The sequence below is a fragment of the Nyctereutes procyonoides genome, unplaced genomic scaffold, assembly GCF_905146905.1.
Source record: "Nyctereutes procyonoides isolate TBG_1078 unplaced genomic scaffold, NYPRO_anot_genome, whole genome shotgun sequence".
Classification (NCBI taxonomy): domain Eukaryota; kingdom Metazoa; phylum Chordata; class Mammalia; order Carnivora; family Canidae; genus Nyctereutes; species Nyctereutes procyonoides.
The window spans coordinates 15,464,366-15,484,558 of NW_026575021.1; the positions used below are offsets into that span (position 1 = coordinate 15,464,366).

Sequence of the window (20,193 nt, forward strand, 5' to 3'; positions counted from 1 at the left end):
TCGCTTTCACTAATGGGATCACGAGAATCAACAAAAGATTGCCCAAAAGCACATCAAGTGCTAGGACTGTTGGCTCCTGGTTGAAAACCAAAGAGAATACAAAGCTGCCCAGATGCAGTGAGCGGGCTCCGAGTCCGCACCTGTGCCAGGCCTACTGTGTGCTGGGCGTGCAAGGCTGAGCGAGACTTCCTGCCTGCTCTCCTTCGCGCCCCCCTCCCCGCCTTTTAAGTAGAATCAGTTGCTTTGAAAGATGTGGGAGGCCAATTTTCATAATGCAGTCACTGCAGCTGAGCCTCATTCTTAGAGCATTGCTTAACACAGTACCTCCCACCATTCTTCAAAAAGTGGAACCACAAAATTAAACAATAGCAGAGGGAGAGAAGAAGTAAAAAGCAGAGTCGAGGGAGAAAAAATATGTTGTGCGCTTGTGAAATTCCCTCCCGAGATCCTTGTTCTGGATGCTCACGAGTCACGTGGAGCTCGGGGCCCCACCAGGCCCAGGCCCCGGGGAGGGACTCACACTCGGCCGTGCACGTGCAGAGCAGCTCGGAAACTGAGCTTATAAAGATGTGTGTGGCCCCTTCCTCCCTCAGTCCTGTTTTATGTATGTTTGAGGACCTGAAGGTCCCTATGCAGACACTGGGTTTTATTTAGAGTTTTCAGGGTTTGTTGTTTTTGGGTTTTTTTTTTTTTAATAAAATATCTTTCCTCAGCTTTTTTTCTTCTAATTGCCTTCATACTCTCTCTTCCCATAAGGACCGTGGCTCAGCTTCCGGTCTGGTGTTGAGAATTCATCTAAGCCCATAATTACATCAGTGCCCCCACTGGAGTTACGGCTGTGCACCTTCTTGGCCTGGTGCCTCTTGGCATTTCAACTACTGGCCCAGACCATTTTCTTGTCATTTAGCTTACTGACCTTGAAGTATAATTTCCATGATAATGCTTCTGTCACTTGTGAGGAATAGGTGGGCAATTCTGTATATCTTTCTTTACCATTAAATGCAAGTGTCACTCCAGGCTTCTCAGAGGATTACAATCCCCGAGCCCCAGGAAATTCTCTATTTTACTCCACTAGAACAGACACTCCAGATAAATACTGAATATTATTTCAAAATAAGGTGCTGTTCCACGACTTTGTGTCCATTCTGGCTTTATGGGTTTTCCCCTCACGCTACTTTGCAATCTTTTTTTTTTTTCTTTTGTCCTCACGTGAAGATAATTCAGAGTCTGCTCTCCGCTGCAGGCTTCTCTGTGCCACAGCTAGAGTGGCAGTGGAGGGGAAAGCCTTCTCATAATGGATAATGAGGCTCTCAATATTAGTTCCATCTTCAGGATGACATCAGCCACTTTCCTCCCTGACATTATCAGCATAAAGGGCAGAAGGCAGTTTTCAGTGTTTGTCTAACTGACACGGTTATGAAGATGAGCGTTCTTCCCTACAGAGCCTACAGCAGAATTGAAAGAAACAGTTGTTCTCAGTCCGTCGTCATTATATCTCTTACCACCACTTTCTGAAGGGACTCTTGAGAGACAGAAATAATCCCCTCGTTCCAAAACTAGTCGGGGCTTTGGAGTCCTGGTTTTGGTTTACAAAGGGGAGATTTCATGTCATACCTCAAGTAATTTTTTCTAAGTATGTAAAACACAAGAAGTAAAATGAAATCTGTCTTGATCAGCCCAGCAAGGACCGTGTTTTGATAGCTACCAGGCAGCTTTTGTTTTTACTTCCTTGCACATCTACCTGTACAGCCTGAGCGATCTCAGAGGAAATACGCATCTAATGTCACAGGAATTTCGAATAAGTTTTCCTGGTTATAAATGTAATCTCCGTGTCGTCCTTCTTCCCTTCTTTTCCCTTGCTCGGGTACAACCAAATCTTATCACCTGGTGAGATCAGATACTTTTGAAGAACAGAAAAGCTGTGGATCATTCCCCCCAATCCCCCCTACAAAAACAAAAACAAAAACACTGCACACAAATGTGTTAAATTGAATGCACCATGTTAGGGGCTTCACAGACCCCTAAAACTCCTGGACAGGTAGGTAGAAAAGGGAAAAGCTTGCTCCCGGACTTGTGGAGACTTTTGTACACAGCTAAAATCAAGAACTGTTCTACAAAGTGGCATTTTATCTGAGGATTCATGAAATTCTTGTTCTAATTTTACCTCGCTGGCACTCTGGATACCTAATGGAATTTCTCTGGCTTTGGTTTTGTGGCCTATAAAATGAAGAGCTTGGCATATAGCGGCGATTCAAATCCTTCACGGAGCCTGGATGTCTAAGCAGCTAAGAGTAGAGCTTCTCTGGCGTGGAAAGGTGGGAGACGCATGCACACACGCACCCTTCCTTGGTAATTTCCTTCCAGCTTGAAAGCTGCTGGGACAGAGGACCCCACCTAGCCGTTTCACTTCTGGACCCTACTCCTCTTGGCCACTTTCCGCTGGGAAGCGTCTGTCTACTGCTCGGATCAGCTTAATTTGGGGAAGCATCTGTTCTACCTCTTTTAATATTCCCTCCAGAAGAGGGTGGGAATGTTGCAGTGAAGTATTGCTGTGTGTTAAATAGCATGTGGTTTCTGAGATCCTCATCAGTTCACATAACCCAGCCTTTCAAAGAATTTTACATTTTTTTCTGTAGTTGTCAGTTTAGTTTAAACATATTTTGAAACTTATGTTCTGTGACAGTTGGTTGAAAATTGGCCTAGAGCCTCCAGCTTTTAGACTGTCTAGCAATCACCGTTCTCCTACATAATTTATGTACTCATGTCTTCTGAAAAGCAGAAGTTAAATTGAAGTAAGCATTTTTCCCTACTTGCAACATTTATAATCAAAGTTTAACCCCCTTTTAGGCCATTTTCCCCATAGCGCATAAAAAAACACTTGACTTCAGTGAGCGTTGTCTCTCGGGAGTGGCATTCCAGGCAAAACCTTTCACCTTAGTCTGATCAGTGGGTCCACCTAGAAGGGGAGGTCTAAGGGGACGCTTCGAATACTTGCTGTCATAGCATGAGTACGTTAAGTAGAGGGTCAAGACAGATCTACTTCTCAAATCTTTCAGGATTTGTCTTAAACTTTAAGGATTTCTCTAAATAAATGTTTTACTTGAAGGGTAGTCATAAAGCCCAAATGAAGCTAATAAATGCTCAACAGACATTCCTTTAAGGAAAAAAAATCGTGAGCACCGTTGGATGCCAAGCAGATGTTTGGCTTTGAGAAGACTTACAAACTGTTAATGAATGTCAACCCCATATTTGCGTCCAAGAAAACATGAATAAATGTTGGAAATGTTGAGAGAATATTTCTTTCATACATGTATGGCTAAAAGAGGACATCCTGAATAAATTTTATAACTTCGTAACACGGCCATATTTTGCTTTGACATAATATAATAAGCTGGTTCAGCCCAGTCTGTCTCATTTGCTTCTCTGTCTTTACTGAATAATGTTAAGAGTAGCAGCAAGGCCGTGTTACGGCCTGTTGGCCACCTACGATGTGCACGTCCCCACCAGGGAAGTCCATGTTTGACAGTTAAATTTAGATTGAGAAATCTCAACACTTGAGAATTCCACTGTAATTCAACATTACAGTTTTAGATGTGATCGGTTTAGAGAAAACCGCCATCGCCCAGCACACACACACACACCAGTTAGAATTGCAGATCGTATGATTCTAATAAAACACAGTTTTAGCCTCTATTGGAAAGTACATAACGTGTAAGCATGCAACTTAGTGAATTTTCATAAAGCGAATACACCCCTGTACCAAGTACCGTAGCATAATGAGCATCTCAGAAGCCCCCTCGTGTTTCCTGTAGCGTCATTATCCTCCCAAGAGTATCTGCCATCTTGATTTCCATGATCGTGCCTCTTAAGTGATGTCTTATTCATTTCAGTTCTTTTTCTGTCTTGTATCTTGCCAACTTGGAATAAGTGTACGTATCCTCCATCACTGCACTCAAATGCTTGATGATTCTCTTCTGTTCAGCAGTTTTAAGTACAGACTCTGCAGCTTCCCACCAAGGACTCCCTGAAGCTTTACATAAATCAGTAAGTCAGCACTTCTAATGTATTCTTCAGTCAAAAACAAATCCACCTGACACATTATGCGCGGTTCTCCAGCGATAGGATAAAGGTCTTCGTTCTCCGGCTTGTTGAGGACGTGATAGATGTAACCTACAACATTTCTTCCATCTGTCTGTCTACAGACCTGATTTTGTGTGGGAAAGGAAAACAGAATTACTTTGGTGTAGTTGGGTCTCCTTGAACCCATGAGGTTGCTAGTGATTACCTTCTTTCTCATAAACCCATCTAGCCATCCCCGTTTAGATCTTGGAAAACAGAAGGCATATTACCAAGAGAACAGACACAGAGACAAGCAGTGGACATAAAACAAGCTTCATGTTAAGGCGAGAAAGAGGAGGTGGTTCCGGATAGCATTTTCCAAGAGGAAGTGAGTATTTCATAGAGCAAAGGTGGGCAAACATTTTCCGCCAAGGGCCAGATAGTAAATGCTTTGGGCTTTCCGGGCTGTCCAGTCTCTGTCATAGCTACTCAGCCCTGCCGTTGTGGCTCGAAAGCAGCTCTGGCCAAAACGTAGATGATAGTAGGGGGAGCTACGATCCACCACTGACCTTAACACAGTCCAGTTCCATCAATGCTCGTTTGTATGTTTTATGCTTTTTGAATAGTAAGGACTTCCCACTCATAAAGATATTCTCATACATTTCTTCTGTTAACCTCACAACTTTGTTTTCCTTATAGGTCTTTAATTTTTTTTTATTTATTTATGATAGTCAGAGAGAGAGAGAGAGGCAGAGACACAGGCAGAGGGAGAAGCAGGCTCCATGCACCAGGAGCCCGATGTGGGATTCGATCCCGGGTCTCCAGGATCGTGCCCTGGGCCAAAGGCAGGAGCTAAACCGCTGCGCCACCCAGGGATCCCTCCTTATAGGTCTTTAATCCATGCGACGATTATTCTTGTACATCTTAGGAAGAAGGGCTCAGGTGTTATTTCGACATAGCAGATTCTCTTGGTGCCTCCTACTAAACAATCTGCCCCTTCTCTCTCCAGAATCTAAGTCCAGGCCCTACCTCCTGTTAGCTCAGCAGTATGTTCTCTAACTTCTCCAGCTTTAGCTGTTTCTTCGTTCTTGAAAGAAAGTTAAAATTAATCGCCTTTACAGAGTTATGAGGAAGAAATGGGTTAATATGTACGTTCAGTGCATTGGTAGCTATTATTAAAAATTACGTTACTCTTAGAAAGCTATCAAATCTTCCTTTATATGGCCTCATTGGATGGCGACAAATTCTAAATATTCTCTTTGACCATCACGGCCTTTTCCATGATCTGAATTCTGTTTTGTCTCATGTTAATAATGCTAACCTGGCTTTCCTTGGTTTCATATGTGTCTTCTCTTTTTCTTTTCCCTAAACCCTTATGTTCAGTCCTTCTGTATGATATAGTGGTTAGGAATATTGTCTCTCAGTCCACACTGCTCAGGGTCAAATCCTGGGTTCACCACTTACTTGCTTTTTGCCCTAAATTATGTAATCTTTCTGTGCCTCAGTGTCTTCATTTATAAAATGACAGTAACAGTAACCTGTCTCTTTTAGGGCTATTCTGAGGATTGAATGAATTAAGATTTTATTTATTTATTAGAGACACGGAGAGAGAGAAATGCAGAGACACAGGCAGAAGGAGAAACAGGCTCCATGTAGGGAGCCTGATGTGGGACTCGATCCCGGGTCTCCAGGATCACGCCCTGGGCTGAAGGCAACGCTAAACCGCTGAGCCACTGGGGCTGCCCAAGAATTGAATGAATTAAACAAAAGCTTAGAACGTAGTAGAACACGTAATTACTCACTAGGTGTCATTATAAGGTATGTCTCTTAGACACCATATACTGCTGGATCTTTTTTTTTTTTTTTAACCTGAGCTGAGAATCCCTTTCAGTCAGTGAATTTAACACATTTACGTTCATTATAATTATTACTATGGTGGCCTCGTTTCTTTCATCTTATTTTGAGTTTTTAATTTATTATGACTTTTGTTTCTTCTCCCCCTGCCTTCCACTGTCTAAATCACATTTTCTTCTGCTGGTTTGCAAGCTTCACAATCTATATTCTATGTCTGGTTGTTTCTAAGGTTTTGATAACCATGTTTTTGCTTAATGTCTCTGGATTAGTATGTATTCCTTCCCCTGCCCCCCTCCATGAGGAGATGAGAACTGAAGACTTTAAGGTAATTTTGTGTATGCGTCTAGTGTCAGATCTTACTTCTTTTGTAAGTAATCTACTTTTTCTCTCTAGAAACCTTTAGAAATTTTTCTTAATCTTAATTTAACCAGAATGTGTCTGGAGATAAGTACCTTTTTCTTATATTTCTTTTTTTTTCTAAAGATTTTATTTATCTTTTCATGAGAGACACACAGAGAGAGAGAGGCAGAGACCCAGGGACCCAGGCAGAGGGAGAAGCAGGCTACATGCAGGGAGCCCGATGTGGGACTCGATCCCGGGTCTCCAGGATCACATCCGGGCTGAAGGCACCGCTAAACTGCTGAGCCACCCAGGCTGCCCTTTTTCTTTTTTTTCTTTCTTTTTTTTTTTTTTTTTTGGCACTTTTAATAGAAGGACGTGTCTTTCTTCTTGAAAATGTTCTACTTCATTCTGTCCTTTATTCTCTTATTGGACTCCTATTATGTATCGTCCCCCATATTGCTCCATTTCTTTTCATTTTTCTCAGAATCTTTCATTTTCATTTAATTTCCTTATATCTTTTGGGACAGTTTTTTAATTCAAAGTTCTAGGTTTAATATTTACTATCAAGTTTACTACTGGCTTTTTTATTTTAGCAGTTACATCTTTATATTACTTATTTTCAACTGGTTCTTCATTGTAACTGCTTTATCCAGTTTGATGTTTTCAGTATCTTCCCAACTCTTTCCAAGGCTTTTTTTTTTTTTATCATACTTTTTAAAAATTCTTGTTCTTTCTGTTTTTACTGATTCTACTTCCTTATAAGTCATTGTAATCTCTTTTGTACTCATAATCTTCTCTTGTTTTCCCTGTGACATATTGTTCCTCATTTTCCCTGGTGGCAGGAAAGTCCCTTGGGAGGAAGGTTGGTAGCAACATCCCAGCCTGCGGTAAAGTTGAAGCTCAGTCTGAGCTTCATGAATGCCTGTTTTCCCCTTGTTCCTTTGCCCAATATTGCTGTTGTGAGAGGCAGCCACGTTTTGGCAGAATTACCCAGGTAAGGCAACACTGAAGGCTCTGTTAACACACCCGTGTCATTGGCACCTGTCCCTGCCTGGCTCCATGCCCCAGGTTGACTAGAAAACTCTAACTTTCCGGTTCCAAGGTATGAAGTTGGAACTTTCCTGGGGTCTTGGATTTAGGGCATTGGACACACTCCTGGAATTGGGGAGCCTTTCAGGCATGTGACTTGGGGGACTCTGAGTTTCCACAAGCTCCAAGCCTACACCAAAGTTTTCAGTTACAGTGAGAGAGGAGCCCCTCTGCTCCATCCAGCCCAGTCTCACCTCCCTGCCCCTGGTCGGGTGGGCTTACGCAGGCACAGGGAGTGAGCAGTCCCGCTGAAAACCTCGCTTGCCTATTTGTTTATCTGTGGCCCCTGGCACACCACTCTTTACTTCTAAGCCATTTACCTCCCAACAGGTACCCTCTACTCCATGTCTCTCCAAGCGTTTCTCATAGAGTTTTACTAGTTGTGACCCTCAAATTTACCAAGGTTTGTTTGTTTGTTTGTTTGTTGTTGTTGTTTTGTTTTGTTTTGTTTTGTTTTTACCAAGCTTCTTTAGCTCCTGGCATCTTCAGGATTTTATTTCGATTTCTGTCAGTAGCCAGCACGACCCCTTGTTTCATCTTCCACTAGGTGTTTCTAAGGGGAGAGAAAATTTGGTGAAACTCATTTTACATAGGCGAGAATTCTCAAAAAGGCGGGAGGGAAGGAAGAAAGGAAAGGAAAGCTGGTTTTCTTACAGCCTAAAGAGTCACAAGAAAAGGGAAGAGAGCCCATGCCCACGTGGGCTCCAAGCAAGGGCCGAGAATGGGAAGAGATGGAGGCCTTAGCTCTCCCCACTCTGACAGCAAGGTCACAGAAGGACAGAGCTAGAAAGGGGAAGCGCTCTAGTCCTTCTTGAGGAGATACGCTCTCCAGCTGCCAGCACAGCTCTCCTGTAGATAGAGAAAGGTAGCTAGACCTTGAACCGTGCCGGAGAGGTTTCTGTCTCTCCCGCCGCTTGTGCCTCCTTGCAGCAAGAATCCGTAGAGAACCACTGTCCTATATGTAGGCTCATGAGAGTAACTCCTGGTGCAGCAGTTCTTAAGAATAAAAGTTCTTAAATGAATGGCATTTAGGGGCAAAAGGAAGGTCCTAAGATCTTGTACTTTCTTCTCCTTCCTGCCCTTTATATTCCTCCACAGAAATTTCATCACATCCTAAGGGATAATTAGACACTTGATGAGTGAGTGAAGCCTGAATGCGCATCTGCAGTTCTGCATTTCTTTTCTGAGCCTAGTTCTGACTCTTCAATCAGTACTTAATGATGCCACCAGGATATCCCACTGCTATCTGAACTTCCCTAAGAATTTTCCTCTGTAAATCTCCCGGCCTTATATATTAATGTTTAGACTGTCATTTTCTCAGTCACTCACGTTGGAAAACTCAGGGTCATCTCTGATTCCACTTTCATTCAAAACCCCCTATCCCACCCCCTGTGTTTCATTTTCTCTTCAATTCAGATACAAATATACAGATAGGTATAGGTATCTACCTATATTAAAAAGGTACATTTTGGTGGGTAATCCAAATTCATTTTTTTTTATTTTATTTATTCGTTCATGAGAGACAGAGAGAGAGAGAAAGAGGCAGAGACACAGGCAGAGGGAGAAGCAGGCTCCCTGCGGGGAGCCCGATGCAGAACTGGATCCCGGAACCCCGGGATCACGCCCTGGGCTGAATGGGGCACTAAACCACTGAGCCACCCAGGCTGCCCCCAAACTCATATTTTTAAAACAAGTCTTGTCCCATGCTCTTTTTTTGGCACAAATGCTTTTTAATTAACATCTCCTGCTGCTTAGAGCTAGCTGTGATAGTCAGACTTTCTTATCCTGACATGCAGAGGCCCCCTGTCACCTGGCTCTAACCCATTCTGAATATGCCCACTTTCGCTTGAAGAAGTGGTATGTTTCTTCTCCACTTAATAATTTTCAATCTTGATTGAAATAATTTTTCCTATCCCTGTGAGAAAGCCTGGAGAATCCAATCTCCTTTATGCACTTCATCTGCCATCTAGATACAAAGCAGATTAAACATACTTGGCCTCCTAGCAGCACACAGTGAAAAATGAGTAAGAGTTGTAGTGTTCGTATAATAACATAAGAGGATGATGAATTTCTTATTTTTACAAAATTACCATTTATCCAGTTCCAGTACCATCTTTACCTCTGCTCTGGGCTAAATATAGTGCTAGGTTCCAGATAACCAGATGATATTAAGAAAATAAAGGAGAAAGGGAAAGAAAGAGAGAGAGAGAGAAAGGAAGGAAGAGAGAGAGAAAGAAAAAAAGAAAATAAACAGTCGCACTGTGGACAGATGGTTCTCTGGTGTGAATACAATAATAAAGATTTCTATTATCAGGAATTTTCTTTTTGGGGTTTGTATGAGGTATAGTTGCCAGCTCGTAGTTTGGTGTGAACACACACACACGTGTATTCAAATGTCCACTATCCATACAATCAGTCCCTATTTAAATTTTATCAGAACCATTGAAAGTGGAGACAGTAGTAGTTTACCTATAACAACCTGAATTCTAAAAAAAAAGAAGAAGTAGTAGTAGTAGTAGTAGTTTTGCATCCAAAAATGCATTGCAGGGGCTTGTGGGTGATTCAGTGGGTTAAGCATCAGACTCTTAATCTCAGCTCAGGTCTTGATCTCAGAGTCATGAGCTCAAGCCCCACCCACCCTGGGGCATGGAGCCTACTAATTCACAAACAAATGAACTAACTGAATGAATAAAGAAAATGCATTGCAAAAAGACATCTTTTTAAAAGTTACTTTGCCTTTTTTATCTTGTGGAAAGGCTATCCGTATTTTATTCCCATAGACTCACTCCTCGTATTATAAGGCCCCCTTGATGCCTCTGACTACGCGGTGACTCCACAGATGTTGCTTTGGAGGGGAGGAAGTACTCACTCTCCAGTCATTTGAATAACACAGTTCTCCAGGTCGAATGTTTCATTACGTACCATATGCCAAGTATAGCTTGGGGGATGTTATGTAAGCAGCTCTTTTCATTCCAGTAATAAGGAAATTGATGATGAGTTTCTAGAAATGTTACCACATTAATGTGATTCTGGTACAAGTAACCAATTTTTTTTGACAAATTTTAATTCCTCTTCAATTCAAAATGTTACAAAGGAGCCTAATGCATTTTAGTTTGAAGAAGAGTCAAGACCTCAAAAAGGCTTTCTGTTAGATTTTTTTCCTCTCTTTTTATGATTTTTTTTTTCAGAATAGGACTCAGTAGGGAATAAACAGACCAATATCCACAAGGAGAAATCTTAAGAAGTATGTTGTGTAGGAAAATACAGCAGAGCCCCCACTAATTAATGATCCTGATCTCCAGATAGTCACTAGGAGCAGCCCCCAAGCTTAGTAAACACAGGGGCTCTATAAAAAAACATCTCAGGATAAATACTATCTTCCTCCATGCTCTTAACATTTTTTTTTCTAGATTCACTTCTAATGACAACTTTATATTAACTTTTAAGTCTATGTTTTTGAGATGATGTATTATCAACATAATTTCTAGTGTATCTATGAGATTTTTTAGGTCATTAACCTAAAAACACAATACAGTAAGGTAAATTATTGTACTCCTTTTGGCTACCTGTAAAAAGTCCCCTAAAATATTCTTTATTATGTGTTCTGCACATGCAATCTTTATCCATATTCCATTCGAAAGGGCGATCTCGTTTAGCTAATCCCATTGAAAGAGTGCAAAGTGAGGCTCATTTAAGACGTGCCACCCTATATACCTTCCGCTTAAATGGGAAAATTTTCCAGTGTTCTGATCTAATGTTCACAGGGCAATGAGAGCTATTACGTAGCAAATAAGAAAAAATAATGAACAGCATGTGCAGAAACTACAGCCAAAATCCTCTTTGAAGTGCACTTTTGCACTCAGAGGGTGGCTCGGTTGCACCATGGAGAACCCCCTTCTGTGTAGTCACAGGAAGACTGTGGGGCCTTCACAGTACAGGCTGGGCTGTAGTCTTTTTCCACAGAGGCTCTGACTTCTCCTAAAGATGAAGGAGCAACAGTGGAGGAGAAAAGGACTAAGTATAATTTAAATCCTGGTGCAGATCCATGCGTGGTTTACCCAAAAAAAAAAAAAAAAAAAATCTGGATTAGAAAGCTGTACTTTTGTGATGTTTTTGAATTACGCATTGGGTCACTATTGGCGTTTGTAAAATTTAGGTTTCAGGTATTCCAACTGTGGATATATGATTTTTTTTTATAGACATTTGGAAGAATTAGCATGTAGTAAGGTTGCTCTAGACTATTCTGGAAAGTATACAAATAAATAGAGGAGCATGCATACAGAAGTCAAGAAAGTAAACTGTCACGTGTGAATTCAGTTAGCGACCTTCGGTTAGATGGAAGGACAATGGTAGAAGGAATACATTCTAGGTAATTTTGAACGTGAAGAAACTTAGTGCGTGCTATTCCTTTTGCCTGACATGAGCTCTCCTCCCCTCTTCAGGGCCACATCAGATTCTAACTGGTCAAGGAAGCCTCCTGCGGCCCAGTCTGATATGCGCATCCTCTGAAATTATGGAGTGCTGGCAAGTACACCAAAGAGCTCTATGCCACACTCCTGTCAAATGTCCTGTAAGTCTGTTTTTGCTATCATGGAACCCCTGATAGCAAGGGAAAAAAAATGTTTTAAGTGGATGCTGTAAAAACAGATCTTTTTAACCGATTTCAGCTTGACTCACCTGAGTCCCCGTGAACCACATTCCCTCCCTAAGTAAGACACACCGTTGGTGCCCACCACGCATCACACCAGAGCTGGAAGGACATTCTTCAGGACACACCTGCGCTTTTGCGTCTGTGAGTTGACTGGGTGCTTCCTACGAATCAGTCAAAACTGTCGCTAGGAGAACCAGGTGTGATGCTCTAGAGAGACGTTGTGGGGGGTCAAAAAAAAATGCTGTTTAATGCAGAGCGGGTGAGAGAACCGTCAACTGGGGTGGAGGCCTCATTATGCTCTGAGCTCCACTCAGATGGAACCAGCGTGAGTAGGTTTTTGCCACAAAAAACATGCAGAACCTCAAACTGCAGGCCCCTGTGCAAAGTCGGTTCTTCGCTCCACGTCACAGGCTTGTACGCTTAGGAGTTAAATGTCCGATGGGTGTGTATTTTGCTTTTTTATGAATCCTCCCTTAAATCAGACATCTTTTTTTTTTCTTCTTAAGCAACCAACTACTAGGCACGTCAAACACATCAGATGTGAGGGCTTCCACTGTTTCTTAAATCTCCGTCCAAGCCCGTTGTCTGCTGTTAGCTTGTCGAGGAAGCGGATGCCCCTGCTAGCGACGGTTGCAGGGGGCCTCGGGGAGGGCTCCTACTGCATCGTCACCCGTTCTTGCCAAAGGAGATTAATATTCCCATTTTTAACACCTGAGCTAATGACACTCACGAGGTGGGTGATAGTCCTCAGCCAGCGTTAATCTGGGGGCACTGAAAATTGCAGCGTCAGGCGGAGGAAACAGCGGTTGGTTGTAATGACCATGAGAAGAGAAAACAGAGTTAGGTCCAGCTCTTTTCTGATGCTGCTTTAAGTCACGACTGTTAGCGCACCGTGCAGAGATTTCTCCTTTATTACCCATTTAGCCGATGCAAAAAAAAAATACCCCCGTTTTCTAGCTCCATCGATCCCATGGTGTGACTTCACACTTATTTACACGGTGAGCCTGTTACACTGTGAAGGGAACTTGATGAATGTTTTCGGATGCTGCTCTCTTTCCGTGTCCACTCCCTGCTTGCTGTTTAGATCATTTCTCGCCGAGCATTCCCTTCTTACATTCACGAAATGTTCACCGTGGTCCGTGTTTAAAACACTGGCCTGGGGATCCCTGGGTGACGCAGCGGTTTGGCGCCTGCCTTTGGCCCAGGGCGCGATCCTGGAGACCCGGGATCGAATCCCACGTCGGGCTCCCAGTGCATGGAGCCTGCTTCTCCCTCTGCCTGTTGTCTCTGCCTCTCTCTCTCTCTCTCTATCATAAATAAATTTAAAAAAAATTAAAAAAAAATAAAACGCTGGCCTGCAGCCAGCGCGCTCGCCAATTTATATCAGCCCGTTAGGAAAAAATTGAATAAAATGTGAAAACAAAGGGAAAATTGCTTGGAAGGAAAACGCGGGCTGACGCTGAAGAAGCCCGTGACGGCCGACACCCCCCCATTCCCTGGCTGTGTTCACAGTGGGGTCATTTTGTGCGGCTGCCGGGCTCTGAAGGGAGACCCAAAGGGGGAATTGAACGTCGTTCCTCCACAGAGCAGCGGTGGTCGGGGGCCTGGCCTGGACCGGGCCCGGCAACGCCAAGGTGAGGGGCCTGGCTCGCTGCGAGGAGCTCGCGGCTCATGTCATGATTCTCCAGCGTGAAATAACAGCCAGGCTGCTCCGAGGGCAGGAAGCCTCCCAGCAGGGCAGCGGGGCCTCCGGAAGGGACAGGTTCGTGCAGAGAATGCGCCGCTAGGAGTTGCTCCTGGGGAAAGCCTCAGGAAGGCCCCCCATGTGGCCTCGCAGAGCCGCCGTGTCCGTTTTCACGTAGAATAACGGAGGACCCGGGCATGCTGCGGCCGATGCGCGTCGGACACCTGCTCCGCTCCGCCTCGACACAGGCTTTGACCTGGCTTGTGTTCCTTGGTCGTTGCTCTGCATTTAACTAGTCGTCTTCGTTCCCTGTGTCGGTTGTGTCGTGTTCCCCCTGACCGCCGGTCGTTGTGCGGTGCGGTGACCTCGCGGGTGCCGACCGCCCGTGAGCCCTGGGGTCTGTCTCTTAAGTGACCCCACAGTCTGTGATGCGTGGGTCCGAGGTGAGCATCCAGCACGGCGTTCCTGCGGGTGCTGCCGCCTCTGTCCTCGACCCACGCCGGTGTAGAGGCTGCGGGACGCCCCTTGGCTCGCAGGACCTTCGAGGGAGACGGAGGCCCGCGCCAGCCCTCGGCGTTGGGCAGCTGCCGGTGGGGGCGACAGCAGGCCCGGGGGGCGGCCGAGCCCCTGCCCTGAACCTGGGGTGGAAGCCGTCTTAGGTGGACGGGACGTCGTCGAGGATCTGCTCCGGGTACAGGACGGGCTTGGTACGGGCCGAGGCTGGCCCGGCGCCTCTCTGACCTTCGGCGCGCAGACGCGAAGCCCTTGAAACATCAGCGTTGTTAGGAAGGAATGGAATTTCTAAACACCAGGCTTATTTCTTTAACAAACTAATGCAGCTGTTCTGGTAAAGTAGTGTTTAACAGGGCGTCCCCACTTCTGCCCACAAGCTAGAGCCTTGCTTCTTAGACTTCATTTTTTTCCCCCTCAAAGCAGCAAACAGGTTAATGGGGAACCTGAACGTTTGCAAAGCTGACTTTTCCATAATGGTACTTCATAGAACTGCCCTTTTGGATCTTCTGCTTCTTTTATGCTTCCAGATCATGACATTTCGGGGCACCCGGGTGGCCCAGGGGGGAGCATCTGCCTTTGGCTCAGGCCGTGACCCCGGAGTCCCGGGATCGAGTCCCACATCAGACTCCCTGCATGGAGCCCGCTTCTCCCTCTGCCTGTGTCTCTGCCTCTCTCTCTTTCTCTCTCTGGGTCTCTCATGAATAAATGAATAAAATTTTTAAAAAAAAGATCCCCGGTCTCCAGGATTATCTAAAAAAAGATAAAGACATTTCAAAAGTCCTTTTTTCTTTTTTCCAGAAATCAGAGGTAATTGATCATTTGCTCTGATTTAAGGGTTTCTCCTCTTCAAAAATCTGAAGTTGTTGAGATGGTCAAGAAACAAGTCAAAGTCATAACGCTCGCGATTGGCGATGGAGCCAATGACGTCAGCATGATACAGACGGCGCACGTGGGCGTTGGCATAAGCGGCAATGAAGGCCTGCAGGCCGCCAACTCTTCTGACTACTCCATAGCTCAGGTAAAGCAGCATTTCTGCAAAACACACCATTGGTCTCAGCTGGCAGGATGAAGAGAAAAATACGAATTCTTTTCCATCCTAACTCTTCTCCGCTTTTGTTTCATTTAGTTCAAGTATCTGAAGAATTTATTGATGGTTCATGGCGCCTGGAACTATAACAGAGTCTCCAAGTGCATTCTGTACTGCTTCTACAAGAATATAGTCCTCTATATTATTGAGGTAATAGCGGGTTATTTAAAATTCTTGTCGGGTGCATAGATATTTTCAAAAGTTTCTCGTTGTTTGGGTGAATCCTACATTGGCCCACTTTTTACAACTGCCAATCACGTGGAAGTCTGTTGGCCACAGAGAATAATTAATGTTTAAATTTCTGGCTAAAAATGTCACGTGGTTTCGGTAAGGTATGTTGAATGAGAATTAATGAAGTAATGTTTTCAGTGTTTTTATTTTTTTTACTTTTTTTGTTTTCAGCGTTTTTATTTTTTGATTTTTTTAATAATAAATTTATTTTTTTATTGGTGTTCAGTTTACCAACATACAGAATAACACCCAGTGCTCATGCCATAAAGTGCCCCCCTCAGTGCCCGTCACCCAGTCACCCCCACCCCCCGCCCACCTCCCCTCCCACTACCCCTAGTTCGTTTCCCAGAGTTAGGAGTCTCTCATGTTCTGTCTCCCTTTCTGATATTTCCCACTCATTTTTTCTCCTTTCCCCTTTATTCCCTTTCACTATTATTTATATTCCCCAAATGAATGAGACCATACAATGTTGTGTCCTTCTCCGATTGACTTCTTTCACTCAGCATCATACCCTCCAGGTCCATCCACGACGAAGCAAATGGTGGGTATTTGTCGTTTCTAATGGCTAAACAGTAGACTGAATTTCCTGGCATGATTTTGAGATTCATAAAAAAAAAATGCTATGTAGTCTATAGTCTTTTAAAAACACTGAAAACAGCTGAGTAATAATATTCCATTGTATACATATTACTCAGCTGTTTTCAGTGTTTTTAAAAGAGTATAGACTACATAGCATCTTTTATGAATCTCAGAATCATGCCAGGAAATGCAGTCTACTGTTTAGGGATACTCGCATGGAAAACCATTTAGAAGGAAAGTCCGGGAATGACAGACATAGAATCGAGGGTAGCAGTTCTAAGGGGTAGAATCAGAAGGGATACGCACATGGTTTGCTAGTATGGGTCATCTCGTAGTTCCTGCTGTGTTTCAGACTTACTAATATACAAGTATCGCTTGCTATCCAGACCTGTTTTGGCTTCTGAGTTGATTGCTGGGTATAATGAGAAATTTGTCTTAGAAATTCTCAGAATATTCAGTTCCTGTGTCTGGATAGCAACGAATTTCTGTATTCCTTTCCTGATGCCAAATATAACATTATTATTAACATTAAAACTTGGGATGCCCGGGTGACTCAGCGGTTGAGCTTCTGCCCTTGGGCTCAGGATGTGACCCCAGGGTCCCGGGATCGAGTCCCCCATTTCCCCGCAGGGAGCCTGCTCTTTCCTCTGCCTGTGTCTCTGCCTCTCCGTCTGCATCTCTCATGAATAAATCAAAAACATTTAAAAACTTAAATTAAAACTTAACCCCAGTCAGCAACGTCACCTCTAAAAGGCGGCCTTCTGCTTTATAAATGTTTTTGCAGCACCTACTGGGTGCCGGGCGCCGGGCTTAAACACAGCAACTACAAAGTAAACCAAGCATGGTTCCCGTCCTCCAGGAGCTTGCCAGTGGAATACAGTGCATAAATAAATATATGTAATTTCAAATTTTCTAGGCTCTAACATTAGCAACAAGTAAAAGTGAAAGCCCCAGCTAATTTTAAAATAGTATTTTCAGTGTGACCCTAGAGACCCGAGATCGAGTCCCACGTCGGGCTCCCAGTGCATGGAGCCTGCTTCTCCCTCTGCTGTGTCTCTGCCTCTCTCTCTCCCTATGTCTCTCATGAAGACACACACAGAGTGTGTGTGAATAAATGAACAAAATCTTTAAAAAATAAATAAAAATAAAATAATAAAATAATATTTTCTTAGTATATTCAAAACTATTTCAACACGGAATTGCTATAAAAATCATTAACGTAGTATTTCATATTCTTCATACTAAGTGTTTAAACTCTGGTGTGTATTTTACACTAGCAGCACATCTCAATTTGGACTAATCGCATTTCAAGTGTTCAAGAGCCACATGTGGCCAACGGCCACCATCCTGGACAGCACAGCACCTGTGGATAAATTAAACTAAATGATTCACTGGGACATGATGGATATGTGACTTAGCTTCTTTTTTTTTTTTTTTTAAGATTTTATTTATTCATGACAGAGAGGGAGAGAAAGAGGGAAAAGCTGGCTCCATGCAAGTAACCTGACATGGGACTCAATCCCGGGTCTCCAGGATCACACCCCGGGCCAAAGGCAGCACTTAGCCGCTGAGCCACCGGGGCGGCCTCCCCCCCGTTTTTTTTTTTTTTTTTTGAAACAGATAACCATTTTATCATCATTTATACATACAGCAGCTGTGTTTGTGAGTCCTAAACTCTAGGCGTTACCAGTGTCTTGCTGCCCCAGCAGCTACGCGGCAGGCGGATAGGGCCCTGTAGCTGGTTAGGGAGCCCTGGTCTCCCTCTCCTGTCACAGCACCCGCCCTCCCCTGCATCAGCCCACCCAGGTTCCCCCGCATGCGTTGCCCTCTGGTCTGCTGTTTCTGCACCTCTGTCCCCAGAGTCACAACCTGACCATTTGCCGGGGGGGACTAAGAGCTGATAGTTTGCACCAGCCAAGTAACACCGCGAACAAGGACCTCAGTGGCTTTCACAGTTACCCCAGTGGTCGTCGGTCGGGGCCTGCCGCCCACTTCGTCCGGCTGTCCTCTGTGCCCCTGTCAGGATGCCTCTCTCCTTATTAAGCTGTTGATGGAGCAGAGTTCTTAGGAGTCCAGCTAGGAAAACCTTGACACTTAGTTCCGAAGCACGTGGGCAGTTTCATTTACTGGTCACAAAAATTCTATAATTAGGTTACAACCCGTTAGGTAAAATAATCAAACCCTTGGAGACGTAAACAGGATAATCTGTGAGCTCATTGTTCATTACCGCTCAATTCTCACCGGGATAGTCTTGTCTCTTGAAGCAAAATGCACTTCTAAAAATAGCTTGCAAAAAAAATAAAATAAAATAAAATAAAAATAAATAAAAATAGCTTGCAAGATCCAGAAATGCAGTCTTCGGTGAATGTGCAAATTTGTGGTTCTTTTTCTGAATTAATAGTTCTCGATTCCCAATCCCCTCCTATAGTCCCAGTTTTTCTTAATTTTCTTCTCGTCCCAAACACCAATATTCATAAGGATATCATTTTATACAGTTTATTTACAAATACTGTTGAAAAGAATATCGATTTATACAAATATCTTAAAGCCACCGGCAGAGTAATCCTTCTTACAAAAATTTAATCTTATCAAATGAAGCGAGTGCTCAGCCTGTTGCTGTTTAAAAATCTAGATTATTTGATGATCGACAATGAGGTGGAGGGAAACGTACTAATGGAGGAAATAAAATACATTAAACCCACATGAAAGACTGAGCCTGCACGCTCTGTTTCAGACCCAGGGTTATGCGATTTGTGTTAGATTAGCCCTGAATTTCACTTGGCTTTGGATTTAAAGCCTCTTCATGAGATATTTAGCACTGATCAAATTCTTCACACGTTGGAAAGGAAGTTAAGTCCTACACTCTCCTGGAAATCTCGCTTTTAAGGTATTTTTCTTTTAGCACTTTATAGAAATATATGCTGAATATAGTTCAACTGTCTTGGAAAGGAATTGACCTTTTAAATCCATTCCCAGATACCCAACTTTTGCCAGCTAAAACAAGTTCTGCAGATGTTAATGGCTCATGTCACCGCCGTGAATGAATAGAGAACACATCACGGGGTGTCTCTGGTGAGGACAACTGCCAGTCTCCAATCTCGCCTTTCAGTGTTTTGTGCTGACCAGGCGTGGGAGCAGAGGACTCATTGACCGTTTGTAAGCTGCTGTTTAATATGCAGAAATGGTCCATGAGGAGAAAGTCTGTGAGGCTTTAACTGCCACGCCTCTGCTGGGACGTGGAACTCAGAAAATAATACCGGGAGACGCAGGTCTGCAGTTTCTTTGCTAATAAAGGAATAGCCTGGAACACTGTGCGTTTCATAGATTATCTGCGGCCAGGGGTTTTCCCGTGGCTGCCTTGCCAGGAAGGTCCCTGTCCAGCTCCTCCGTTGCCATCAGTTACAGCCAAACACATAAATACAGATTTGGCAGGTGGCAGCGTAAGACGCGGACGCGAGGTGGCCGCCCCGCAGCAGCCCTAGGTGTTCATTGAAATTACTGGCTCTTTCTAGAGGGATTTCTCCCTCGCTTTCTCTCTCTTTCTCTCTCTAAAATATCTGACTCCCTTCTAGCAAAATAGGACCTTTTCTTTCAAATGATTGATCGCATCCAGGTTTTCTGGTAAGATCCCAAAACAATGTAAGTGTTTCTAAGTTGCAGAAGCCTTGATTAAAGTCAGTGAGGTGATACTTTGCCAGCACGCTGTGCTGGGATATGGATTTCTTATGAATTTTAAATAATCTCCACACCTCCCCAGAAAGACTGGTGTTTTCTTTTTGTATCCATGCTTCCGACTGAGTCAGCGGAGGGGCTTTTATGTGTTAATAGTCATCGAGGTGCTGTTTTACTTAGTATGGGATGTGTCTCTAATATATCTTTTTTTTTTCTCTAATATATCTTTTAAATACAAATCAGACGGGCTTGAAGTCAGCCGTTTGGTAGACTTCTTCACTATCAAAGACCTTCTCTTTCTCCTTTGAAATATGTAAATTTGAACGCCAAAATATTTCTGTAAAGGTGTAGGGTACTATATCGAAGGATTCTGTTCATCTTCTAGTCATGTCTCCTTTTTTAAAGAAGAAATTAGAATAGGAATTTTGTATT

The 20,193-nt window shown here is 43.6% G+C and overlaps 1 protein-coding gene across 7 annotated transcripts in view; it reads left to right on the forward strand.

Moving 5' to 3' along the window:
- The window catches only part of ATP8A1 (ATPase phospholipid transporting 8A1), a 223,531-nt gene that overhangs the window by 154,105 nt on the left and 49,233 nt on the right, over positions 1-20,193 (forward strand). For all 7 annotated transcript variants that reach the window (XM_055339524.1, XM_055339561.1, XM_055339517.1 and 4 more), the window contains 2 exons: positions 15,027-15,210; positions 15,319-15,429. In XM_055339524.1, coding sequence (XP_055195499.1) covers positions 15,027-15,210; positions 15,319-15,429 — 295 coding nt within the window. The remainder of the gene's footprint in view (positions 1-15,026; positions 15,211-15,318; positions 15,430-20,193) is intronic.